Source organism: Chelonoidis abingdonii, chromosome 2 (genome assembly GCF_003597395.2).
Source record: "Chelonoidis abingdonii isolate Lonesome George chromosome 2, CheloAbing_2.0, whole genome shotgun sequence".
Taxonomy (NCBI): domain Eukaryota; kingdom Metazoa; phylum Chordata; order Testudines; family Testudinidae; genus Chelonoidis; species Chelonoidis abingdonii.
The window spans coordinates 151606180-151629612 of record NC_133770.1 but is presented as its reverse complement, the minus strand read 5'-3'; the positions used below and the strand labels follow the sequence as shown (position 1 = coordinate 151629612).

General features: G+C 55.5%; 1 protein-coding gene across 2 annotated transcripts in view; it reads left to right on the top strand.

The window, feature by feature from the left end:
- Positions 1-23433, top strand: part of CNNM4 (cyclin and CBS domain divalent metal cation transport mediator 4) — a 51784-nt gene that overhangs the window by 12607 nt on the left and 15744 nt on the right. For both annotated transcript variants that reach the window (XM_032790351.2, XM_075062710.1), the window contains exons 2-5: positions 14997-15140; positions 15514-15651; positions 17739-17908; positions 18282-18381. In XM_032790351.2, coding sequence (XP_032646242.2) covers positions 14997-15140; positions 15514-15651; positions 17739-17908; positions 18282-18381 — 552 coding nt within the window. The remainder of the gene's footprint in view (positions 1-14996; positions 15141-15513; positions 15652-17738; positions 17909-18281; positions 18382-23433) is intronic.

The window sequence follows — 23433 nt, the reverse complement described above, 5'->3', positions numbered from 1 at the left end:
CAAACAACTGTCATCCGCGTGAGGGTGCAAGTGGTCATGCTAGCCAGACCCGGAAAGAGCACCCAGAGCTGACCGTCTGGGTCTCATTAACTCAACCTCGCTGCCTTTCAGAATGAATATGCCAAACCTAGAACACAAGATCGGCCAGACTGGGTCAGACAAATGGTCCATCTAGCCCAGTGCCCTGTCTGCCGACAATGGCCAGTGCCAGGTGCCCCAGAAGGAATGAACAGAACAGGGAATCATCAACTGATCCATCCTTTGTCGCCCATTCCCAGCTTCTAGTAAACAGAGGCTGGGGAAACCATCCCTGCCCATTCTGGCTAATAGTCATTGATGGACCCATCCTCCATGAACTTATCTAGCTCTTTTTTGAGCCCTGTCATAGTTTTGGCCTTCACAACATCCTCTGGCAGGGAGTTCCACAGGTTGACTGTGTGTTGTGTGAAGAAATACTTCCTTTTGTTTGTTTTAAACCTGCTGCCTATTAATTTCATTTGGTGACCTCTAGTTCTTGTGTCATGAGGAGGAGTAAATAACACTTCCTGATTTACTTTCTCCACACCCATCATGATTTTATAGACCTCTATCATATCACCCCTTAGTTGTCTCTTAAAAGTTCCAGTCTTTTTAATCTCTCCTCATACAGAAGCTGTTCCATACCCTTAATCATTTTTGTTGCCATTTGTAACTTTTCCAATTCCAATACATCTTTTTTCAGATGGGGTAACCAGAACTGCACAGTGTATTCAAGATGTGGGTGAACCATGGATTTATATAGAGGCAACATAATATTTTCTGTCTTATTATCTATCCCTTTCTTAATGGTTCCTAACCTGTTCACTTTTTTGACTGCCGCTGCACATGGAGTGGATGTTTTCAGAGAACTCTCCACAGTGACTCCAAGATTTTTCCTGAGTGGTAACAGCTACTTTAAACCCCATCATTTTAGGTGTATAATTGGGATTAAGTTTTCCAATGTGCATTACTTTGCATTTATCAACATTGAATTTCATCTGCCATTTTGTTGCCCAGTCACCCAGTTTTGAGAGATTCTTTTGTAGCTCTTTGGATCCTGCTTTGGACTTAACAATCTTGAGTAGTTTTGTATCATCTGCCAATTTTGCCACCTCACGGTTTACCCCTTTTTCCAGATCATTTATGACTATGTTGAATAGCACTGGTCCCTGTATAGACCCTTGGGGGACACCACTATTTAACTCTCTCCATTCTGAAAACTGGCCATTTATTCCTACCCTTTGGACAGGTTCCTCGCTGTTCCTTAGATCTGGGCTCCTTGGAAAGTACAGACTGAAGAATCACTGTATGTGGATGATGCAGGGTCGTTGTACCCGAATTGGTCCCAGGATGTTGGAGAAACAAGATGGGTGAGGTCACATCTCCTATTGGAGCAGCTTCGGTTGGTGACAGAGACGAGCTTTCGAGCCACCCAGAGTTTCTCCTCAGGTCCAAAGGCCGCCGTGGCAGAGAGAGGTTAGCAAACGTACATCTTCAGATCTGCAGCAGAGCTCTGTGCAGCTCTAAAGCTTGTGTCTCTCACCAACTGAAGTGGTTCCAATAAAATATATTACCTCACCCACCTTGCCTCTCTATGAGTCTGTGAGTTTTATGAGCCAAAATAGCTTTTAAAGCACATAAAAAATTACAGAAAACACAATATAGTTGGTTAATGGGTTACAGCGTCACAAAATGTGCTCAGCGCACAATCCCAATTATCCAGAGACTAAATCAGTTCAGTTCATTCAAGGTCTTATCACAGTCCTGCTAAAAGGCAGCCATCCCTAGTTCTGTGCTAGGCTTGGCAGGGTGGGGTTGGTTTCAAGGTGGAACTATGGATCGTTAAACATAGACCCTTGGTGATCTCCAATCCCGTTTACTAGCTGTTGGAATTCGAGGACTGCTTGTGTCAGTCCAACCGAGCAAGTGTAAAGTCAAATTGAGAAATGTAGCTGTGAGATTCTATACCTTGGGGGAGGGTACTGGAACCCCCATAGTCCTCATTTTCATCTGATCGTGATCTCACATAGAAAGCAGGACTTGTAAGGTATCAGGGGAAGGTTATAATCTGCTGAAAGTCATTTCTCTACCCATACATGTATACCATTCATGCATATGAAGTTATGAGAATTGTGTAGTATGGTTGTCACTGTCACGGAGTCCCCGGGCGATGCTCTGGAACTGCTCCCCACAAAGCCAGTCAGGACTTTGGGGAGCCTCCTCTCCCTTGGAGCAGACTTGTTCAGGGCAAGAAGCTCACACGTCTTCCACCTCCTGGTCTCTCCTTGGAGCATTCAGCATCCTCTGCCCCTCCGTGTGCTTCCCACAGCGAGCCCACCCAGGCGGGGTCCTGGGGAAGCCACAGGGTTCTGCACCCCCACTTTGCAGTCAGACGTGACTGTCAGCCAGCAAAAAGCAGAGGTTTATTCGATGACAGGAACAGAGTCTAAAACGGAGCTTGTAGATACAGCGAACCAGACCCCTCAGCCGGGTCCATTCTGGGGACAGTGAGCCAGACCCCTCGGTCTGCCCTTCACTCCTCGTCCCCAGCAAGCTCCAGACTAACTCCCCTCCAGCCCCTCCTCTCTGCTCAGCTCCCTTTCCCGGGGAACCAGGAGGTCACCTGATCCCTTTGTCTCCAACACTTTCAGTTGGCACCTTTTGCAGAGGAGGGGCCCAGGCCATCAGTTGCTAGAGAGACAGAGTGCCCGGCATTTAGGTGCATAACTGGCCCCTTCCTCTGTAGCAATCCCCACACCCTTATCCCACCACCTAGATACTTAAGAACTGCCTAGGGGACACTGAGGCACCAACACAGTGTTCAGAGCAAACATTAAGAACAGTCCCAGTTCGTCACAGTCACTAAAGCATGTTGTAAGTGGGGGAATCAGCTAGATACTAGCTCCCCAGAGGCAACAGCAAGGAAAGAAGCAACGCCTGAGTGGGGTGTCAAACAACCCATCACCAGCCATTGTCACCTCTGGAAGGTGAGGAGCCCCAGTGGGCCAGCCTATACTCTACTCTGGTCCCGAGGCCCGCCGGGGATATCATTTGGCGGCTCCTCCATGGCGCCGTGAGCATGGGCGTGTATTTGGCGTGGTTTACCCCTGTCCCAGACACCTGCCCCTTCAGCGGCGTGAGGGAGACCCTGGCGCACATCTACTTAGATTGCGCCAGGTTGCAGCCCCTATACCGGCTCCTCACCAATCTCCTGTTGCGTTTCTGGCTGCACTTTTCCCCTCACCTCCTTCTCTACACTCTCCCTATCTGTGGCCCTACAAAGTCGCGGGATCTCCTGGTCAACCTCCTCCTTGCCCTGGCTAAAGTGGCCATCTACATGACCAGGGAGAGGAGGTTGGCTGATGGAGACTCCGGTGACTGTGGGGCTTGTTTCTGATCTATGGTCTGTTCACGTATCCAGGCAGAGTTCCTCTGAACGGCGTCCGCTGGCTCCCTTGACGCCTTCGAGGAGCAATGGGCGCTGTCTGGGGTTCTCTGCTCGGTGTCACCGTCAGGCTCCCTTCTTATGACCCTTTGACTGCGCTCCTGTCCCTGTTCTTTTATTAGTTGTCTCCCATAATCAGTGGGGTTCTGTGGTCCTGTGGATCCTCCCCTTAGGCTGGGGGGGGGGATCCCTGCCCACTTCCCAGAAACTCAATAGTACCAGCCATTGTCCAGCAAGGGAGCTACAATGCAATGACTCCCCTGCATGCGGCCACACCCGGGGAATTGCTCAACCTTGCCTGGGGACTCAGTAATGCCCCCAGACATGCCTGGATTTCTGTTCTCCAAGCACATGGACTGAGGGTATAAAACAGGCAGAGTGGACACATACTGGACTTTCTCCTGCCCCAACCTTCACTGCAAGCAACCAAGACACTGAGAAGAAGACAGGACTCCAACAGAAGAGACTGGCCCAGGTTTAAGGAATAAACCTATATGCTAAGGACTGCGATATCCTGTGGGATGAGAAAAACTGCTTAGTCTAGTTGCTGCCCAGTCTAATCATAGAATATTAAGGTTGGAAGGAACCTCAGGAGGTATCTAATCCAACCCCCTGCTCAAAGCAGGACCAATCCCAACTAAATCATCCCAGCCAGGGCTTTGTCAAGCTGGGCCTTAAAAACCTCTAAGGAAGGAGATTCCACCACCTCCCAAGGTAACCCATTCCAGTGCTTCACCACCCTCCTAGTGAAATAGTGTTTCCTAATCTCCAAACTAAACCGCCCCCCCCTGGAACTTGAGACCATTACTCCTTGTTCTGTCATCTGGTGCCACTGAGAACAGTCTAGATCAGTGGTCCCCAACCTTTTTGGCTGGTGGGTGCCAGCCGAAGGACCACAGCGGCGGCGGAGCACCAGCCAAAATGCAGCGGCAGCGATGCCTCTCGATGACGTTGCGTGTCGGTGACAAGCAGCATCATTGAGAGGCGTCCCTGCCGCGGCATTTTGGCGGATGCTCTCCCGGGGGCCAGGATGCGGGCACATTAAGATGCCCCCATGGGCACCGCGTTGGGGACCACTGGTCTATATCCATCCTGTTTGGAACCCCCCTTCAGGTAGTTGAAAGCAGCTATCAAATCCCCCCTCATTCTTCTCTTCTGCAGACTAAACAATCCCAGTTCCCTCAGCCTCTCCTCATAAGTCATGTGCTCCAGCCCCCTAATCATTTTTGTTGCCTCTCGGCTGCGACTCTTTCCAAATTTGTCCAGTTTCTCCAAATCCTTCTTGTAGTGTGGACCCAAAACTGGACACAAACTCCAGATGAGGCCTCACCAATGTCGAATAGAGGGGAATGATCAAGGTCCCCTTGAATCTCTGGCAGTGCCCTACTATACAAGCCCAAAAGTCTGTTAGCCTCTTGGTCAACAAGGGCACACTGCTGACTCTATGTCGCAGCTCTCGTCCACTTGTAACACCTAGCCTACTTTCTGCAGAACGATTGCTTAGCCATTCGGTCCCAGCCGTAGCAGTGATAGGAGTCTTCCACCCTAATGAGGACTCTGCACTTGTCCCTTGTGAACCTCGTCAGATTCTTTGCCCAAATCTCCTCAATTCAGAGGTGGCAACTACATGCAATGCGGGGCGATCCAGCCCCTCAGGGCTTTTGGATTGGCCGTTGGGATTGCCCCCCATGTTGCGTGGGCCCCGCGCCGCTCTCACGAAGCATGCCGAGCACCACGTCCCTCCTGCCCCCTGGGTTAGGGGAGGCAGAGGCCCTGTGCGTTGCCCATGCATTCAAGGCACGCAACCCCTCGCAACTGCTTTGGCCAGGAGTGGGGAACCATGGCAAAGTGAGAGCTTCGGGGGAGGTACCTGGAGGCCAGTCAAGGCAGAGCACATGGAGCCCTCTTCCCCCCTCCCCCAGGGCATGCTTCCGGAGCGACATGATGCATGGGACAGGGAGGCAAGGCAGACAGGAGCCTGCCTTGGCACTGGGCGCGCCGCTGCACACCGGAGCGCTTTAGGTAAACGGTGCGGGAGCCTGAGCTCTCCGACACCGCCCCCAGCTCCCTGCCCTGACCCCCTGCTGCACCACACACCTTCCTGCACCCCACCCATTCCCTGAAACCCCCCATACACTGCGCATGCCATGCGCTCCTCGCCTAATCCTGTCCGACCCCCCCTCCACATCCCCACTCCTCTCTCACCCAACCCTGTCCCAGCCCTGCATACAATTTCCCCACTCAGAATGTGGCCCTCAGACCAAAGTTTGCCCACCCCTGTTCTGATTTGTCTAGGTCCCTCTGTATCCTATTCCTGCTCTCCAACGTATCTACCACTCCTCCCAGTTTAGTGTCATCTACAAACTTGCTGAGGTTGCAGTCCAACGCCATCCTCCAGATGGTTAGTGAAGACATTGAACAAAAACTGGCCCCAGGACCGACCTTGTGGCACTCTGCTTGATACCGGCTACCAACTAAGACATGGAGCCATTGATCACTGCCCATTGAGCCGATGATCTAGCCAGCTTTCTATCCACCTTATAGTCCATTCATCCAATACATACATCTCTTAACTTGCCAGCAAGAATACTGTGGGAGACCGTATAAAAGCTTAGCTAAAGTCAAGGAATAACACGTCCACTGCTTCCCCTCATCCACAGAGCCAGTTATCTCATCATAGAAAGCAATTATAAGAAAGAACAGGAGTACTTGTGGCACCTTAGAGACTCACAAAATTTATTTCTGCATAAGCTTTCGTGGTTACAGCTCACTTCTTCAGATGAATAGAATGAACACACAGACAGGAGATATTTATAACATACAGAGAACATGAAAAAGTGAAAGTAGCCCGTACCAACTGAAAGAGTCCAATCAATGAGATGAGCTATTGTCAGCAGGAAAAAAAAACCTTTGAAGTGATAATTGAGATGACCATAGAAGGTGTGAGGAGACTTAACATAGGGAGATAGAATCAATTAGTGTATATGACCCAACCATTCCCAGCCTCTGTTTAAAGCTAAGTTAATTATATCTTAATTCTATATTAATTTGAGTTCAGCAGTCTCTCTTTGGAGTCTTTTTGAAGTTTTTTTGTTGCAAAATTGCCACTTTCAAGTCTGTCACTGAGTGGTTAGAGAGGTTGAAGTGTTCTCCCCACTGTTTTTCAATGTTATGATCCTGATGTCAGATTTGTGTCCATTTATTCTTTTGCATAGAGACTATCCGTTTGGCCAAATGTACATGGCAGAGGGCATTGCTGGCACATGATGGCATATATCATGTTGGTAGATATGCAGTGAACGAGCCCCTGATGGCGTGGCAGATGTGATTAGTCCTATGATGGTGTCACTTGAATAGATATGTGGACAGAGCTGGCATCGGGCTTTGTTGCAAGGATAGGTTCCTGGGTTAGTGTTTATGTTGTATGGTGTATGGTTGCTGGTGAGTATTTGCTTCAGGTTGGGAGGCTGTCTGTAAGCGAGGACTGACCTGTCTCCCAAGATCTGTGAAAGTGAGGAGTCATCTTTCAGGATAGGTTGTAGATCTTTGATGATGCGCTGGAGAGGTTTTAGTTGGGGGATGAAGGAAATGGCTAGTGGCGTTCTGTTATTTTCTTTGTTGGGCCTGTCCTGTATTAGGTGGCTTCTGGGTACTCTTCTGGCTCTGTCAATCTGTTTTTTCACTTCAGCAGGTGGGTATTGTTGTTTTAAGAATACTTGATAGAGATCTTGTAGGTGTTTGTCTCTGTCTGAGGGACTGGAGCAAATACGATAGTATCTTAGAACTTGGCTGTAGACAATGGATCGTCAGCCACGAAAGCTCATGCTGAAATAAATCTGTTAGTCTCTAAGGTGCCACAAGTACTCCTGTTCTTTTTGCGGATACAGACTAACACGGCTGCTACTCTTAAACCTGCTGAATATTTGACCATCTTTCAAAGGCTGTGTGCAGTGCATGAGATCCCTGAGGCCAAGGTTGTTCCTTCTCTGATTGCAAGATGAACTGGTAAAGCTCTGAATATATTCAGTGAAATATCCATTGAGGATGCTTTAGACTACTGTAAATTTAAAAACACTCTTTTGCAAAGGTTTCAGATTATCCCTGAAACGTATAGAGTTAAATTTAGGAATCTGAAGAGGGCTATTGGGATGAGTAATGGGGAATATGTGAACAAAATGAAAGATTTGATGGGAAAATGGGTAAGGGGCAAAGGTGTTAGAAGTTTTGAGGGACCGTTGGATCTTGTTGCTCAAGAGCATTTCCTAGGCATGTGTAAGGCGGATGTGAAGCAGTGTCTATGGGATAAAGACATAAGGTCTGTGGATGAGATGGCATCTCTTGCTGATGCCTTTCAACAGACCCAGGCATCTAATGAAAACAAACCACCAAAGAGGTGTTTAAAGCTGGTGGGAAGAGCAGATTCCTAGGAAGAGGTTGGGAGGCTGGGTATTCACCTCCCCAAAACCATTCCTCTAACTCTCATCCCAAATCTCCTGTAAAAGCAAAGAGTCCAGGTGCTATCAGTGTAATTCCACGGATCACCTGAGGAATAATTGCCCTGTGCTAGGAGGCAGCAGACAACCAATAACTCATGTTAGTTCTGCTGTCCTCACCACAGAACCCTCCAGGCAACAGAAATGCTCATGTTGGTTTTGTGAGATTAGCCTCTGCAGAGCCAGATATGGAGCATGTTTCGGCTATCCAAATTGATGGCCGGGAGTACTTGGGGCAGAGGGATACAGGGGCCCAGATATCTCTGGTTAAGCAGAGTGGGGTTCCAAAGGCCAGTATGTTACCTAGCCAAATGGTAGAGGTTGCGGGAGTGGGCGAAAGCAAATTCCTCGTACCACTAGCTGAAATCCATGCACTGTGGGAAGGTTTGGAAAGTGTTCTGACCGTGGGGGTGATGGAACACCTCCTAGTTGGCCTGCTCCTGGGTAGTGATTTTTTTCCATGTAGCTCAGGTTAAAGTATTTACCTGCGGCAGGAGGGAGTGTTCCTTCCATCAGCGCTTCTCTGGTGCAGAAGTGGCCAGAGACATTAGAACAGGGGCTTTATAGCAAGTCTCCTCGCACTCAGGGACCTTGCTGGGTAGTGTCATCCAGCAGCCTTCTATGGTCACTGACTCATCTCTTGGAGCGAACAACTCCTCCATCCATACAAACCAGCTCTGCACCCCGCTGGGCCAGGCTATGAGCAGCTCTAGGTGTCCATGAGAAGCCAAGGAAGATCACTTTTCTCTAGTGATAAAGGAGGCCTCAGGGTTCGGGACCCCAAAGTGGGTTGCGATCCCATTTGAATGGGGTCATCAGGGCTGGCATTAGACTTGCGGGGGCCCAGGGCTGAAGCCTGAGGGTGTTGGGACTCAGGTTCCAGGCCCCTGCCCTGGGGCCGGACAGCAATGGTTGTCAGAAGAGGGTCGTGGTGCAGTGAAGTTTGAGAACCCCATGGGGCCGTAGGTGATTGTATCGAATGGTGTCGCTTGAGCTACTGTTGCTCTCGGCTCTAGGCAGAGAGCTTAGAAAGTAGAAGGAAAAGGCAAAGGAGGAAGTTCCTCCCCATTGGAGTGAGGGTTTGCGTTTGACTGGCTGCTGCCAGGACCCACCCTCTGTCCCTTCCTTGGCTGCTGTTTGATGCAGGCCTGAGTTTGGGAGGAGTCTGGCCTGGCCCAAGGTGTCTGTGACTCCATTATTGTTAATAGGCTCCCCCTCCCTGCATGCTCTGTACCGCTTGGGCTGCTGTCTGGCCTGGCCTAGCCCTCCAGCAATGGGGTTAATGTCTCAGGGAACGGCAGGCCGGGAGCAAGCCATGCTCCGTCGGCCTTGGCAGTGATGGGGTTGGTGGCTCAGGGGGGCAAGGCTGTTAGAACGGGGCGGTTTGGTGCTCCGAGGATGGGCATCGCCCCTGGATGTAGAGGGGAGCTACTGACCCAGAGGTCCCCAGAGAACTATGGTTCCTCCAGTACTGAAAAACAAAGGGACCCCCCAAACCCCACACCCCGTCGTACCATTCCAGCTGGAGAGCTACAGCCCTTTGTTGCTCTCCCATCTGCCCCCTCTTGGAAGCTGGCTGCTCTCCGCACCTCAGTCCAGGCCCTGGGGTGCCCCTCTCTGAGGAACGGCTGCATCTCACCCCAAGCCCCCAGCTCCTTGCATACTTCCTGGCCATGGGCGGCTCTGCCCTCCTGCGGGCTCAATGCCCGTCCATCTTGGAGGGGCATTAATGGTGGGGGAGTGGGAGGCTGGGTTATGGGTGCTCTGGGGAATTGGGGATGCAACTCCACCAGGGACGGATTTGGCCCATGGCCTGCCTGTGGAAAGCAGAGCCGTGTCTGGGCTGGGGGCAGTCGCGGGCTAAGGACTCTAGATTTGAATGCATCTGTGAGCAGGCAGAGTGTGAATGCTGCGCATTGTGGGGGTATCTAGGGGAACCCAAGGGGGCAGCAGGACGGAGGTTCCAGTGGACAGAGCACTGGGCTGAGACTCAGGAGATCCAGGTTCAAGTTTCTACTCTCCTGCTGGCTCCCTGTGTGTGCTTGGCTGAGTCGCTGGCTCTGCCCCCTGCCCCCTGGGGATGTGCCCTGCGGGGGAGCAAGGCTGGAACCCAGCGGGGAGGGGGAGGCTCACACCCCCAGGGAGGGGCCAGTGCACATCCTGCAGGTGCAAGAGCCTGGCGGGTGCAGGGGGGAGACTGAGTGGAGGAGAGTTGGGGCAGTGTTGCCTGGCAGGGGAGCCACCCAGCTGATGGGGACGCGGAGGTGGGGCAAGGCTGTTTAGTCAAGTCCAGAAGGGACCATTGTGATCATCTACTCTGACCCCTCATAGAGCACAGGCCAGAGACCTGCCCACAATAACTCCTAGCACAGATCCATTAGACAAACATCTTGATTTACAGTTACATTTAGCCAGGTTAAAACATGTCTTGTTTGCCAGCCCCCAGCTTCCCACGTGAGCGATCACTCTGGATCAGTGTCTGTCCTCCTCAGTATTTACCTCTCCTGCAGTGCCTGTGTTGCTTCAGGCATGACTTTGTTTTCTTCCAGGTTGTTGATAAAAATGCTAAATAGCGTAGGGCCAAGAACCGATCCCTGCAGGACCCCACTGGACACAGATCTGCTCAATGAGGAATCCCCATTTACATTCTGAGATCTCTCAGTTAGCCAGATTTTAATCCATTTCCTGTGTGCCGTGTTCATTTTATTTCCTTCTAGTTTTTTTAATCAAAATGTCATAAAGTTCCAGGTCAAACACCTTACAGAAGTGTAAGTACTTGACATCGGCACAGTTACCTTTATCAACCAGAATTGTAATCTCATCCCAAGGGATATCAGGTTAGTTTGGCAGGATCTGTTTTCCACAAACCTGTGTTGATTGGCATTGGTTATTATTCATACTACCCTCCTTTAGTTCTTTATTAAGCGAGTCCCACATCAGCTGCTCTATGTGAGTCCCACATCAGCTGCTCTATCTTGCCCGGGATCAATATCAGATTGACAGACCTGTAATTACTCAGGGCATCTGTTACACTTTCTGAATAATGGCATGACATGAGCTTTCTTCTGGAACTTCCCTGTTGTTCCAATACTTATTGAAAAGCAACATTAATGTTCTAATGAGCTCCTCAGCCAGCTCTTTTAAAACTCTTGGATGCAAGTTATTTGGACCTGCCGATTTCAAAATGTCGAACTTTACTAGCTTCTGTTTAACATCATCCGAAGATACTAGTGAAATGGAAAGAGTTTGATCATACACTATAACTGCATCATCTGTTTTTTCAAAATACAAAAAAGAAATATTTATTGTACACTTCTGCCTTTTCTGCATTATGGTCATGGCAGCAGGACCCCTCTCTTCCCAAACAGTTCCTGGCTCTGGCCCAAGCCCTCGCCGTTACGCCGACAGACTATTTACTCATGGATTTCCTTCTCTCCCAAGGCCATAATTCTGGCATTACGAGGCACAGACAAGGGGTGGCAGGGAAGGGTGCAGCGCGCTGCCTGGGGTGCTAATGGCAGCAGCCCCTGCACTCTGCCCTTGGAGGGGTGGATGGGGAGCCCCCGGGCTGGCTTCTGGCATGGGCTGTGCAAATGCTGCTCACTGCCTCTCTGCGCTTCCCTAATGCTTCCACGCTGAGTGGCCCCAGTTTGTGCCAAGCAGCTTCCTCCCCCTCCTCCCACTGTTCTTTCCTTCCCTGCCCAGCCCTGCACTTCCCTTTCCCAGCAGGTGCTGTGGCTGGCCCTTGAGCAGAGGGAGCCCCTCCGCCCCGCCTCACCCCGCCCCTCCCTGTTGGTAACAAGGAAGGGAAAGGTGAACGGGCTCCTTCCTTTCTGGCCTGCCTGCTCCTTGCTGTTCTTGGGCTGCTAACACCAGCATCCTGCTCAGCTCCCAGGCTGGGCCCTGCCGGTCCACCTCCCTCAATTCTCCTGTGGCCCACCTGCCTCAGCTCTTCCCAGAGGTGGCTGCATGGCAGTGGTGGATAGTGGGGACAGCTCAGATTTCACAGGGATTCGGGGCTGGAAGCCAGGCTAGGTCCAGAGCTGCATGTTCCCAGCGGGCTGATGGGGCCCGCAGCAAGTGCTAACCGTGTGTGTGTGAGGGAGGGGGAGCAGCCAGCCTACGTGTAGCCTGGGCTAATGTCATTTCTGTGGTGGGGGGTGTAATGCCTTTGTCCTCTTCAGTTACACCCAGGAGGTGCTGCTCAGATTTTGACTTTGGTTTCTGTCCCTGAGGCCCGCTTGTGGGAAGGGGGCCTGAGGGGGGAGCAAGGGCCGGGGTTGGAGAAGGCTCAGGCGCTACCCTGCATGCCCAGACACAGGCTCCAGGTCCCCTTGCCCGGTGCAGGGAGCCAGGAGGAGGCTGGCAGTGAAGGGAAACCCCACACACACATACTCCCTGGGCCCGCACGTCCCAGGAGCCACCCTCAAGTGCTGGGTAAGACCCTCCCCATGCCCCGCAGGTGGGATGAACCTGCAGGTCACTTTGCCTTGGCCTGTGGCTGAGTCCACTCTGGCTGCTCTGCGCAGGGTCTGCGGGCTGAGGGGAAAAGCTGGTTCTCCCCGCTGCAAAAGGCATTGATGCCAGTCTCTGGCCTCGTGTTTCAGGCTGGGCAGCGAGGCTATGGGCAGTGGGGAGGGCATGGATGGACAGTGCACTAGTGCTCACACTGTGCCCGGCTCTGGGAGGTGAGAGGGTCTCTCTTTCCTCGCCCCAGTCCCATGTGCCCCCCATATGGATGCAGCTTGTGGGAGGGTCAGACTGTGGCTTAAAGGGCCTGCCTGTCCGGTGCTATGGGGCCTTTGAGCGGGCAGCCCTGGGCACATGGTCGCGGGTGAGGGCGGAGGATCTGGAGGGGGCGCAGCTGGGAACAGGCAGCGTGGGGGGTCCATAAGGCATGTTTCCCAGCGCCTGGCTAGCACATGACCATATGCCCGCTGAGTGGTGCCCGCTGGCCTGAGAGCAGGGTGAGCAGGGGCCGCCCTGCGTTCACGTCCCCTGCGGCTGGCGTGTCTCCCCCTCCTCTGACAGCACCAGCTGCAGCTAATCCCGCGTCCCCTGCCTGGGAACAGGTTGAGCACCCTTGTCCCATCCAGGGCGCTGGGATATCAGCTAGTCAGGGGGTGGGCATAGGTGGCCCATGTGCCACTCGAGGATGCTGAGCTGGCTGAGCAGGTATCCTTGTGGGTGATTCAGCCCCAAGACCCCCAGGGAGCTGCCCCCCCCCCCGAAATGTCCCAGCTGGGGGAGGAGGTGTGATGCTGCAGGAACAGCAGCGCTTTATGTCAGCTTTATGCAGGGAGAAAATGTTATTCGGGGGGTGGGGGGGCAGGACTCCAGGGTGCTATCCCCCAGTTCCAGCCCTGGCTCTGGGAGGGGAGTGGAGTCTAGTGGTTAGATGGGGAGGGTGAGAGCCAGGACTCCTGGGTTAGAATTATAGAATCACAGAATATCAATCATAGATTATCAGGGTTAGAAGGGACTGCAGGAGGTATCTAATCCAACCCCCTGCTCAAAGCAGGACCAATTCCCAACTAAATCATCCCTGCCAGGACTTTGTCAAGCAAGACCTTAAAAACCTCTAAGGAAGGAGATTCCACCACCTCCCTAGGTAACCCATTCCAGTGCTTCACCACCCTCCCAGTGAAATAGTGTTTCCTAATATCCAATCAAGACCTCCCCCACTGCAACTTGAGACCATTGCTCCTTGTTCTGTCATCAGGTACCACCAAGAACAGTCTAGATCCATCGTCTTTGGAACCCCCTTTCAGGTAGTTGAAAGCAGCTATCAAATCCCCCCTCATTCTTCTCTTCTGCAGACTAAACAATCCCAGTTCCCTCAGCCTCTCCTCATAAATCATGTGGTCCAGGCCCGTAATCATTTTTGTTGCCCTCCGCTGGACGCTTTCCAATTTCTCCACATCCTTCTTGTAGTGTGGGTCCCAAAGCTGGACACAATACTCCAGATGAGGCCTCACCAATGTCAAATAGAGGGAAATGATCAGGTCCCTTGATCTTCTGGCAATGCCCCTACTTATACAGCCCAAAATGCCGTTAGCCTTCTTGGCAACAAGGGCACACGGTCGACTCATATCCAGCTTTTCGTCCACTGTAACCGCTAGGTCCTTTTCTGCAGAACTGCTTCCTAGCCATTTGGTCCCTAGTGTGTAGCAGTGCATGGGATTCTGAGGGGGTAGGGGGAGATGGGGTGTGGGTGTGAGTGGGGGGGTGAGATGGAGCATGGGGGTGAGAGGGATTGTGAGGGGGAGAGGGGTGTGTGTGGGAGACAAGGCATGGGAATGAGTGAAGGGTGAGAGGGATTGTGAGGGGATGGGGGGAGATGGGGTGTGGGTGTGAATGGGGGAGAGGGATTGTGAGTTGGGTGGTGAGGGACTGTTAGGGGTGGGGGAGATGGGGTGCGGGTGTGGGGGGGTGAGAGGGATTGTCACGGGGGTGGGGGAGAGGACATGGTGAGTCAGAGTCTGATGTTGGCTCGGGGAGTGCGGGGTTCTCGGGTCCAGATGTACTCGCTCAAGACAGGTCAGAGGTCCTGCAAAGGCAGGCGGGCAGCTGGGGCATGGCACTGCACGGCATGGGGTGGGGTCACAGCCGTGGGCAGGGCTGGGCCTGCCGGGAGCCAATCTCCAGCTGCTCTGGGAGAACTGACACAGCAAGCTGGGGCCTTGCTGCTGGCACGGCCGGTGCCCGTTGGAGCTCAGAGGGCTGCACCAGCGTCTGGTGCCACTGGGATTTGTGGATCTGATCCGTCTGGTCCCTATGTAGCCGCAGGCTTCCCCGGGGTTCCCGCAGTGCGGCTGGCTGCTATGGCGTGCTGTTCGCAGGCTCTGACCAACTCTGGCTCCTGGCCTGGCCCAGCGGGGTCTGGATCTGGGGTTTTCGTTGCTCCCATGGTGCTCTGGGCGTGGAATGGCAGCGTGGAGGCCAGGCAGCAGCCAAGCCCAGCGGGAGCAGGCTGGCCAGGGCTCATCACTCCCCTGCACTCGGCCTGCAGTCCAGGGTGATGATGTCTGTGTCCCCAGGCAAATCGCACCTGGCCATCGTGCAGAAGGTGAACAGCGAGGGAGAGGGCGACCCCTTCTACGAGGTGCTGGGGCTGGTGACGCTGGAGGACGTCATTGAGGAGATCATCAAGTCGGAGATCCTGGACGAGTCGGACATGTACAGTTAGGTGCCCCTACCCCCCCCCGAGCGCAGTGCCACTGGCCTGGCCCTGGCCTCGGCCCCCTCCCACTCCGCCGCAGGGCCGGCCTGAGGAAAACGGGCGCCTGAGCAGCAGGTGCCACTGGCAGGCAGAGCAGCAGCAGGTGTCGTGCTGGGGAGGAGCGGGGGCAGAGGCGGAGAGGGGACGTGTTGAGCACCCGGCTCTCACCTCCCAGCCCCCATTATCCCCTCCCCTGCCTCCTGGTGGGGGGCATGGCCCTTCTGCAGCCTCTTGACCCTGGCGGCCCCCGGCCCTGGCTGAGGCAGCGGGCGCTGGTGGGGCATAGGGGAGCCCAACTGGGACTTGTTCCCCCTTGACACCTCCTCTCCCCACAGCTGACAACCGCACCCGGAAGCGTGTGGCCAACCAGAAGAACAAGAGGGATTTCTCCGCCTTCAAGGACTCCGACAGCGAGCTCAAGGTGAAGATCTCGCCCCAGCTGCTCCTGGCTGCACACCGCTTCCTCGCCACGGGTGAGCCTCTGGACCGGGACCGGCCAGCCCGGGGGTGGGTCGGGGGAGGGCGATGGGGGTCACGACGTGGGAGGAGTGGGGTGCATTGGTCATGGGAAGGCAAAGGGGGTCGTGGGATGGGGGTTAGGAAGGCCAAGGGGCTGTGGGAGGACCAGGGGGTCAGGTTGATGGGGTGATCCTGGCTGAACGCTGTCAGAGCCCTGGCTGGCAGAAGGGGGGCGCCAGGGGAGCAGGGGTTGAGAGCGGGTGGCTGGGGCAGATCTGGGCCACAGATGGCGGCGCGGTCCTTGGCTTGCTGCTGGGGCTTTGCATGTCTGGCAGCTCCCAGGGTCCATCCAGTGCCAGAGGCGAGGGGCCTGGCCTCCTGGCACTGCCCTGAGACGCTCCGGGAGGTGGTGGCCCCAGGCCCTCAGCTGTGTTGCGGTGCAGCGCAGTGAGGGCTACAGGTGGGGTTGTAGGGGAAGCATAGGGCACCTGCTGGGTTCTGGTGCTCAGGGATCCACCCATGGCCTCTCCAGGGCGTGCTCCTTTGGCGCTGTTGGTGGGTGGGCCCAGCGTGACTGGACAGGGCCCTTAACGGGGGTAGGACGAGTCAGCCCCTAGCACACCCCTTGTGTTTATGTCTTTGGCACATATGTGGCCTGCGCCAGCTAAGCAGCAAACACTGGTACAGCTCTCCAGGCGGATGGAGACCCCCACCTGCACACAGCCCAGCTGAGCAGGGATGAGGACACACGTGCACACACATCCACCCCTACCTACCTAACAGGGGGTACCGTGGGGCTCGGTGCACCGTCTCGGACACGCATACACAGACACAGACACACACATACGTACCTACCTAGCAGCAGGTACCGTGAGGCTCAGTGCGCCATCTCCCGGCGTGTAAAACCTACTGCTCTGATCCCTGCCCGATGGGCTTGTGGAAGCAATGCCGGCCATAAGGAAGGGTTCCATTGACTCTCTCATTCCAAAATCCCGGGGTCTGTGTCTCATTAGCAGCCCCTTGTTATCCTGTCTCTGCGGTGTAGGACTCCCCAGCGGGGGACTGGGCCCTGGGTCGGTTTCTTGCAATCGAACCAAGGAGCAGCCTGACGGTGGTGGCTTTGTTCAGGGAAAGGAACCGGGGGGGAGCTGGACTCATGCCCACAGTCCCAGGAGGTGACATGCTCTGGCAGTGTGGGGCATGGTGCCCACCCTGCCACGGGAGGAGATGGAGTCCCTGTAGGCAAACAGCAGCCAGGTTTGAAAACACATCCACTGCAGCCCAGGAATTAACTCTCCTCACCCCCCACCGAGAGACAGAGCAGTTTATGGAGGAGGAAACCAAGCCACAATGCCTATCCAAGGGGATCCAGCAAGCTAGGGTCAGAGCCAGGTCTCCAACGCCTAGCCCTGTCCCTAACCACTAGGCCCCGCTTCCCTTGTGCGGTCGGGGGTCCCGGCTGCCAGCTGGCCCGTCTCGTCACTGCGTTGTGGTTCTAGGCTGTGGTTGGGAGTCACGACTCCTGGGCTCTGTGCCTGGCTCTGTCACGGACTTTGGGCAAGTCACCTCTGGACCAATGGGCCACAGTACAGGCCCACTTCACGCTGTCAGCGTCTGTCGTGGTGCCAGGCAAGTGGGCAGGGGAGTGGGCTCCCCGACCAGGCATCCCACTGGCAAAGGGGCGGGAGCCCCGTGCCCAGGCATGGCAGGAAGGTTGTCCATGGGTGATGGTTAGCTGGCGCAGGGCCTTTCCGTCCTGGGGAACCAGCAGAAGACACCGGGCCCGTCCGTTAGTTCCACGCTGCAGCGCCTCTTCCAGGCAGGCCTGCAGCTCCTTTCCCCCAGCCCTGGTGCTCATCCCATGGGGCATGGCTCATGCATGCCAAAGCTGCCAGCGTTCCCCTCCCTCTTCCCCGGCCAGGCGCTCCACACCAGAGGTGGCTGCGTGGAGCTAGCTTGGGATTGGATGCAAGGGGCTTGGCTCAGTCCTCTGGGGGCACTTGGTTCTGTGGAAGCTCCTGGGGCAGGGGGTTTGTGCCAGGACCAGGGGCAAGGACGTGGCCCCCGGGGGGCATCTGACCCATCTGCCCTCCCCCCACAGAGGTGACACTCTTCATGCCGACCCTCATCTCAGAGAAGATCCTGCTGCGGCTTCTCAGACACCCCGACGTCATTCACGAGCTCAAGTTCGACGAGGAGAACAAGAAATCACCCCGGCATTTCCTGTACCACAGGAACAAGCCGGCCGACTACTTCATCCTCATCCTGCAGGTGTGCTGGGCGGGGAGGGACGGGGCCGGCCTGTCACCTGCCATGGAAGGGGCAGGGCATTCGGGGGAGCCCAGCGTGTCCACCTGCTGCGGGGGGTGGGGGGGAGCGGCTGGATGCAGCCCATGGGAGAGGAGGGGGGCTGGGCAGCTGTGGGGGAGTGGGGAGCAGGGGAGTCTGGGTGCAGGCTGGGAGGAGAGGGGTGCAGCCTGTGGTGGGGGCAGCTGTGGAGGGTAGTGGAGGGGGGGCTAGGTGGGACTGCGTGGGGGGACTGGGTGCAGCCGGTGGGGGGCGCTGGGCACCTGGGGGGTGGGGACAGGACTCCATGGGCAACCCATGGGCCAGCCTGGGGCCTGACAGTGTCTGTGCCCTGCAGGGGAAGGTGGAGGTGGAGGCTGGCAAGGAGAACATGAAGTTTGAGACGGGAGCCTTCTCCTATTACGGTGTGATGGCGCTGAGCCTGCCCCCTGCACAGGGTAAGTTTCTCTCCCCACCCCCCCTTGGCCTGTGGGGCCAGAACCACTCCCACACTCGTGGGCGGGCCCAGTCAGGTCACTGGCAGAATGGACTGGGCCAGGGTCTGGGCGCTGTCACCTGTCGCTGGGCCCAGAGCCCAGCTGGGAAGGTTGGAAATCTGTGTCTCCAGGGAGCTGGAGTTCCTGCCACAGGGAGCGACCCCACAGGACCCCCCACCCACCCTGGGCATGGCCAGGGGCTTGCAGAGGTGATACGGCTCGTGGCATCAGGTAGGGATAGGTAGACATGCCAGCTCCCCACCTAGCTCGGTCGGTGCCCCTCACTCCCGACCTGCAGCCCCTGCAAGCCCAGCCCTGCTCCCCCCAGTTCTGCTGACACCCCTCAGTCCTGACATGCACCGTCCTCCCCTCCCTGCTGTCCCAGCCCAGGGCCTTTTCTCAGCGTGCTGGATAACACCGGGCCCAGTATGGGGCAGGACATCTGACTGTCGTGCAACTGGCTCTGTCTAGTGGTTACATTTGGGTATCTCAGCCTATCACAAATGGTTCAATATCATTTCATACGACAAACATCTATTATTAGCGACGTTCTGGGAGTAGTGCCTGCGGGTGCTGCACTTGAAGTGTGTTAGCGCTGCCTGCAGCTTTGATCAGCGATTTCTCCTGGCAGTGCCCGTTCTGCCCACCCCTGCGTGCTAGCGCTGTGAGGGCAAACACCCTCCCTTCCTTCTCAGCCGCCTCGGCTGAGTTGTCCCCATGGAGATTTCCCCAGCTCTGTCCTCATTTCGGACTCTGATCGCTGGCTGTGAGAGCTCTCAGCGTCTGGAGCAGCAGTTTGAGCTTCCTAGTTTTTAATTTTTTAAAAAGCCGGCTTTAGTGGCTATCAGAATAGAAGAAGTGAGTTCTTTTTCACTGGGAGGCTGCGTCCGGTTCCAAACCTTCTCTGTTGTGCCAGGAGACACTCCCAGTCACGCCGGGCTCTCCCACTGTATCCACTGCCTCAGGGAATTGCCAGTTACCCATGAGAGCAACTTCTGTCTGGCACTAAAACCAAGAAGCAGAGAACCAAGGAGGTGAAGCTGCGGCTCTTGATGGAGAGTGTCTGAGCCAGGCCATGGCCCCTCCCAGGCACTGGGCAAGCAAATCCGCTACCTCTACATCACCACAGCCCCACTCCTCCCAGGCCTCAGAGAAGACACAAGGGTCCTCTCGTAAGTCCTCCAAGGATGTGTCCCATGCTTGCCAGGTAGAGAATCTATCTCTGAAAAGCCGAGGTTGTTGGTCTCTTCCGCCTTCCAGTCGGGTGGCCATGAGCCGGCTGGTTCCTCAGGTCCCCATGACATGGCCTGACTGAACGACGGCAAAGCTTCAGGCCTGGAGAGCTTATCGGTACCGTCAGCGGACCAAGGCAGCAAGAAGAGATTGTTCCTCTGTTTCCTTGGTACTGAAGCCCCCATGGGCTCCGACCACGCTTCCCTCGGAGCACCTGAACTGCATGGCACTGTAAGCACCTGTCCCACCATCACCGTGGTGTGCAGCACGGACTTGGCGCTGGTCACACGCTCGCTGCTGAGACGTTTCCCCAGGACCTGGCTCTGTCTGAAGTGCCCAGTTCTCCCACCTACTTTCAGGACTGAGAATGTCAGGATGGCCTGAAGTTTGCCCAGTACAGATGGTTTCACCGCAGAGCTCTCCAGGCCTGCACCGTTCCAGAGTGAGCTTCATGGGGAGGAGCCTGAAAGCCTTGCCTCAACTTCCCAAATATCAATTCAGGGTCTCCCCTCGTCTGTTCCTAGAAGCCTCTGGTGAGGCGAAGATTGCAACCAATGTTTGGCTGGTATGAGCTCCACCTCTGTGCGGTAGAGCATCTGGCATAGCATGGTGCCCCCCCCCCCCCCCCGCTCTGCCTCCGCGCGGGAGAGCATCCGGCCAGGCCCCCCCCCCCCGCTCCGCCTCCACGCGGGAGAGGATCCGACATGGCCCCCCCTCCCCAGCTCCGCCTCTGCGCAGGAGAGCGCCTGGCACCCCCCCCCAACTACCCTCCACGCGGGAGAGTGCCTGGCATGCCTCCAGCTACCACTCTGCTTCTGCACAGAAGAGTATCTGGCACACACCCCTGGGCTACTCCTCCTCATGGGAGAGCACCCAGCATGGCACAGCTAGGTTACCCCTCCATGTCTGAGCAGGAGAGCTCCTGGCACGGCATGGTCTCTGCTCTGCCTCCGCACAGGAGAGCATTCGACACACACCTCCCCGGATACCCCTCTGCCTGTGCGCAGAGCGTCCAGCATCCCCCAGCTGCTACTCCACTCGGGAGAGTGCCCAGCATGCCCCTGCTTCTGTTGCGTGCGGGAGGGCGGATAAGACCTGTTGTGTCCTAGCAAAGGACTCCTGAGTTTTTCTTTTCTCATCCCTCCCCTAACTCCTCGGCCGTCAGTGCAGTTACCGAATGTGGAAGGCAGCGCCATGCACAGACCAGCCGCGAGAGAAGCCATAAGCTGGGGAGGGAATCTTAATCCTCAGCCTCCTTACTATTTAGATTCACCAGTTCCCAGGCGCTGATGGCAAAATACAATCCCATGAACTGTGCCAGCCTGAACTCTTGTGCTGCCTACTTACCAGCAGAGCTCAGAGCAGTTCCAGGCGGTCGTTGCAGAGGGCCAGCTACTCACCAGAACATCTCTGCAATCCTCCCTCAACATCACAGATTCTGCCGCCCGATTGGTCGCTACAGGGACGTTATGAGATGAGCCTTATGGCTCCAGCACGCCGGATCTCTAGAAGACTCCAGCAGACGGTGGAGGACCTTCCTTTCCAGGGATCTCCGTTGTTCGCAGCCAGCATGGACAAATCTAGAGACCTTTGACTTTAACAGAGAGCCACCTGCTGTTCTCTTTGTATTCATACACCCACCCACAAGGACAGCCCAGCAAGTCCCAGAGGGCTCAGAGATCCCACCCTGCCCGATTCGGCCCCTCTGAGGAGTCATATGAACCTCAGCAAAAGAGACCAAGCTTCCAGAGAAGGAAACCAGCCAGTGCTCAGCCTCCCACCTTGCGCCCGTCCTCTCCCACGCAACAATTTGAAGGGCCTAGGTGAGGGCCTGAATTCCCATCCTGCCTTGCCCCCTTCGGCGACTGCCTTTACCACCACAGGTGGGCTGGGGATTCGATCCCTACAGACATGTGGGTTTTGGAGATCATCTCCCCAGGATACACCCTCCACTTTCTCCAGCAAAGCCCCTTCCCCGTCCCTCTGCAGGGCCTCTTGCCTGAGTGTGCTTCGTGGAGAAGCAGACACTCTCATGCTCAGGAGCGCTAGAACCAGCCCCTTGCAGCACGAAGCGAAGGGGTTTTAGTCTAGGTACTTCCCAGTCTCTGCCCACCCAGTGCCAGCATGATTCCCCCGGGGACTGGAAACCTCTGGCTGCCAGTCACCCACCCTGCTCCCACCCTATTTGGGACCTCGGCCTGGTCTTTTTCTGCCGCACAAGGCCACCCTTGGAACTCTCTGCTCCATGTATCCACGACGACAGCACCCCTCAGCCATGGCAGCTGCGCGCCGGGTTGGGGAACTCGGGGCCCTGGTGGCTGGCCCCCTTTCACAGTACTTGTTAAGGACAAAGTGACGCTGTCACCGCCCCCCACCACACACAAACCTTTACCTAAAGTTTCTTCTGAGTTTTTGAAATTAACCAACCATTCACCTGCCTGTCTCCCCCTTGCCCCCCACCAGCTAGATCACAGGGGCACTACTGCCCACTCTCACCAGCAGGGGAGCCCAGGCAGGATGAAGCCCTTCAGAAAGACCCCAGAGTTTTGTCTCGCTAGGGGTCTGCAGTCTGGAATCAGACCTCCCCAGGAGCTACCAGGCTGCATTCGTTCTCGCTGCCAGTCGTGCAATATTCCAATACCTGGTCACATACAGGTTCATTCTCCTGGGTCCCGTTCCACCCTACGGCCTCCCTGGCCATTATCGAGATGCACAAAACCGCTCTGTGTCCGTTCATCAAACACTGTGCTCTGCTGCTGGCTTTGCATTCGGCTCACTGGCCCCAACTCCAAACCTCTCCCGACACAGAGGAAACTGCTTGGCAGTGTGCTAGAGCGCAGCACTCAGCGGGACGCGGCTGGGGGGAGCAGGACCGGTTATGCACTATGTGCAGTAACTGTGGGTTTTGGAGATGGCTCCTCCTCCTGTTTCGGAGCTGTTTGCGGTGGAGCTCGGCGGGAGGGAAGGGCCTGACGGCGGTCTGCACGGTGCTATATAACAGGCAGGAGGCTGACTAGCATGTGGGCTGGCCACTGCTATGAGTCATCTCCAATCAAAGGCGCAGGGAACATGGCTCACCACCCTCGCTGCCCAGGGCAAGTAACCTCTACTCGTGCCTCTCCTCCGAGGGTCTCGAAGCGCCTCATGATGGTGGGTCGGTGTCATTTTCCTCATTTTACAGCTGGGGAAACTGAGGCCCGAACGGGGAAGGGACTTGCACGGAGTCCGTAGCAGAGCTGGGACGAAAACTCAAGAGTCTTGGTTCCGAGGTAGTTACATGGGCATCTTTATCTGCTGCTCTGCGTTGGTCTGAGCTCACCTTCGTGTCCGTTTCTTCTCCTCGTTATAGACGCACCAGCAGAGCACTTGCTCACAAGCCGAAAGCTGGGATTAGCCCCTGTAATAAGGCATCCCCACCTTGGGTACCGTCTTGTGGAAGGTCGTGACGTGGCAGGCATGCCTGCCTCAGTTTCCCCGTTCAGATACCCTCAGGGACAGCAGGCCAGGCTCTCTTCACCTTGTGGCTTCTTTATCTTTGATTCCTGTCCATCCGCGCAGCAGCCCCAGTGAGGCCAAACGAAGTTTTCTCACCGCTCTCTGCCTTGGACTGGCTTCATTCATCTTTAAACCTTCCTCTTCTGTGCCGTCCTGCAGGGGGGCTGGAACAGTGTGTGAAGTGGGGGGGCTGGGGGCCCTTGAATCAAACTAAACCCTGGGTACAATAGAAACCACTTGCAGCCAGGGGGTTTGGCAGCCCCCTAGTTCCAGCCCCTGTGTATC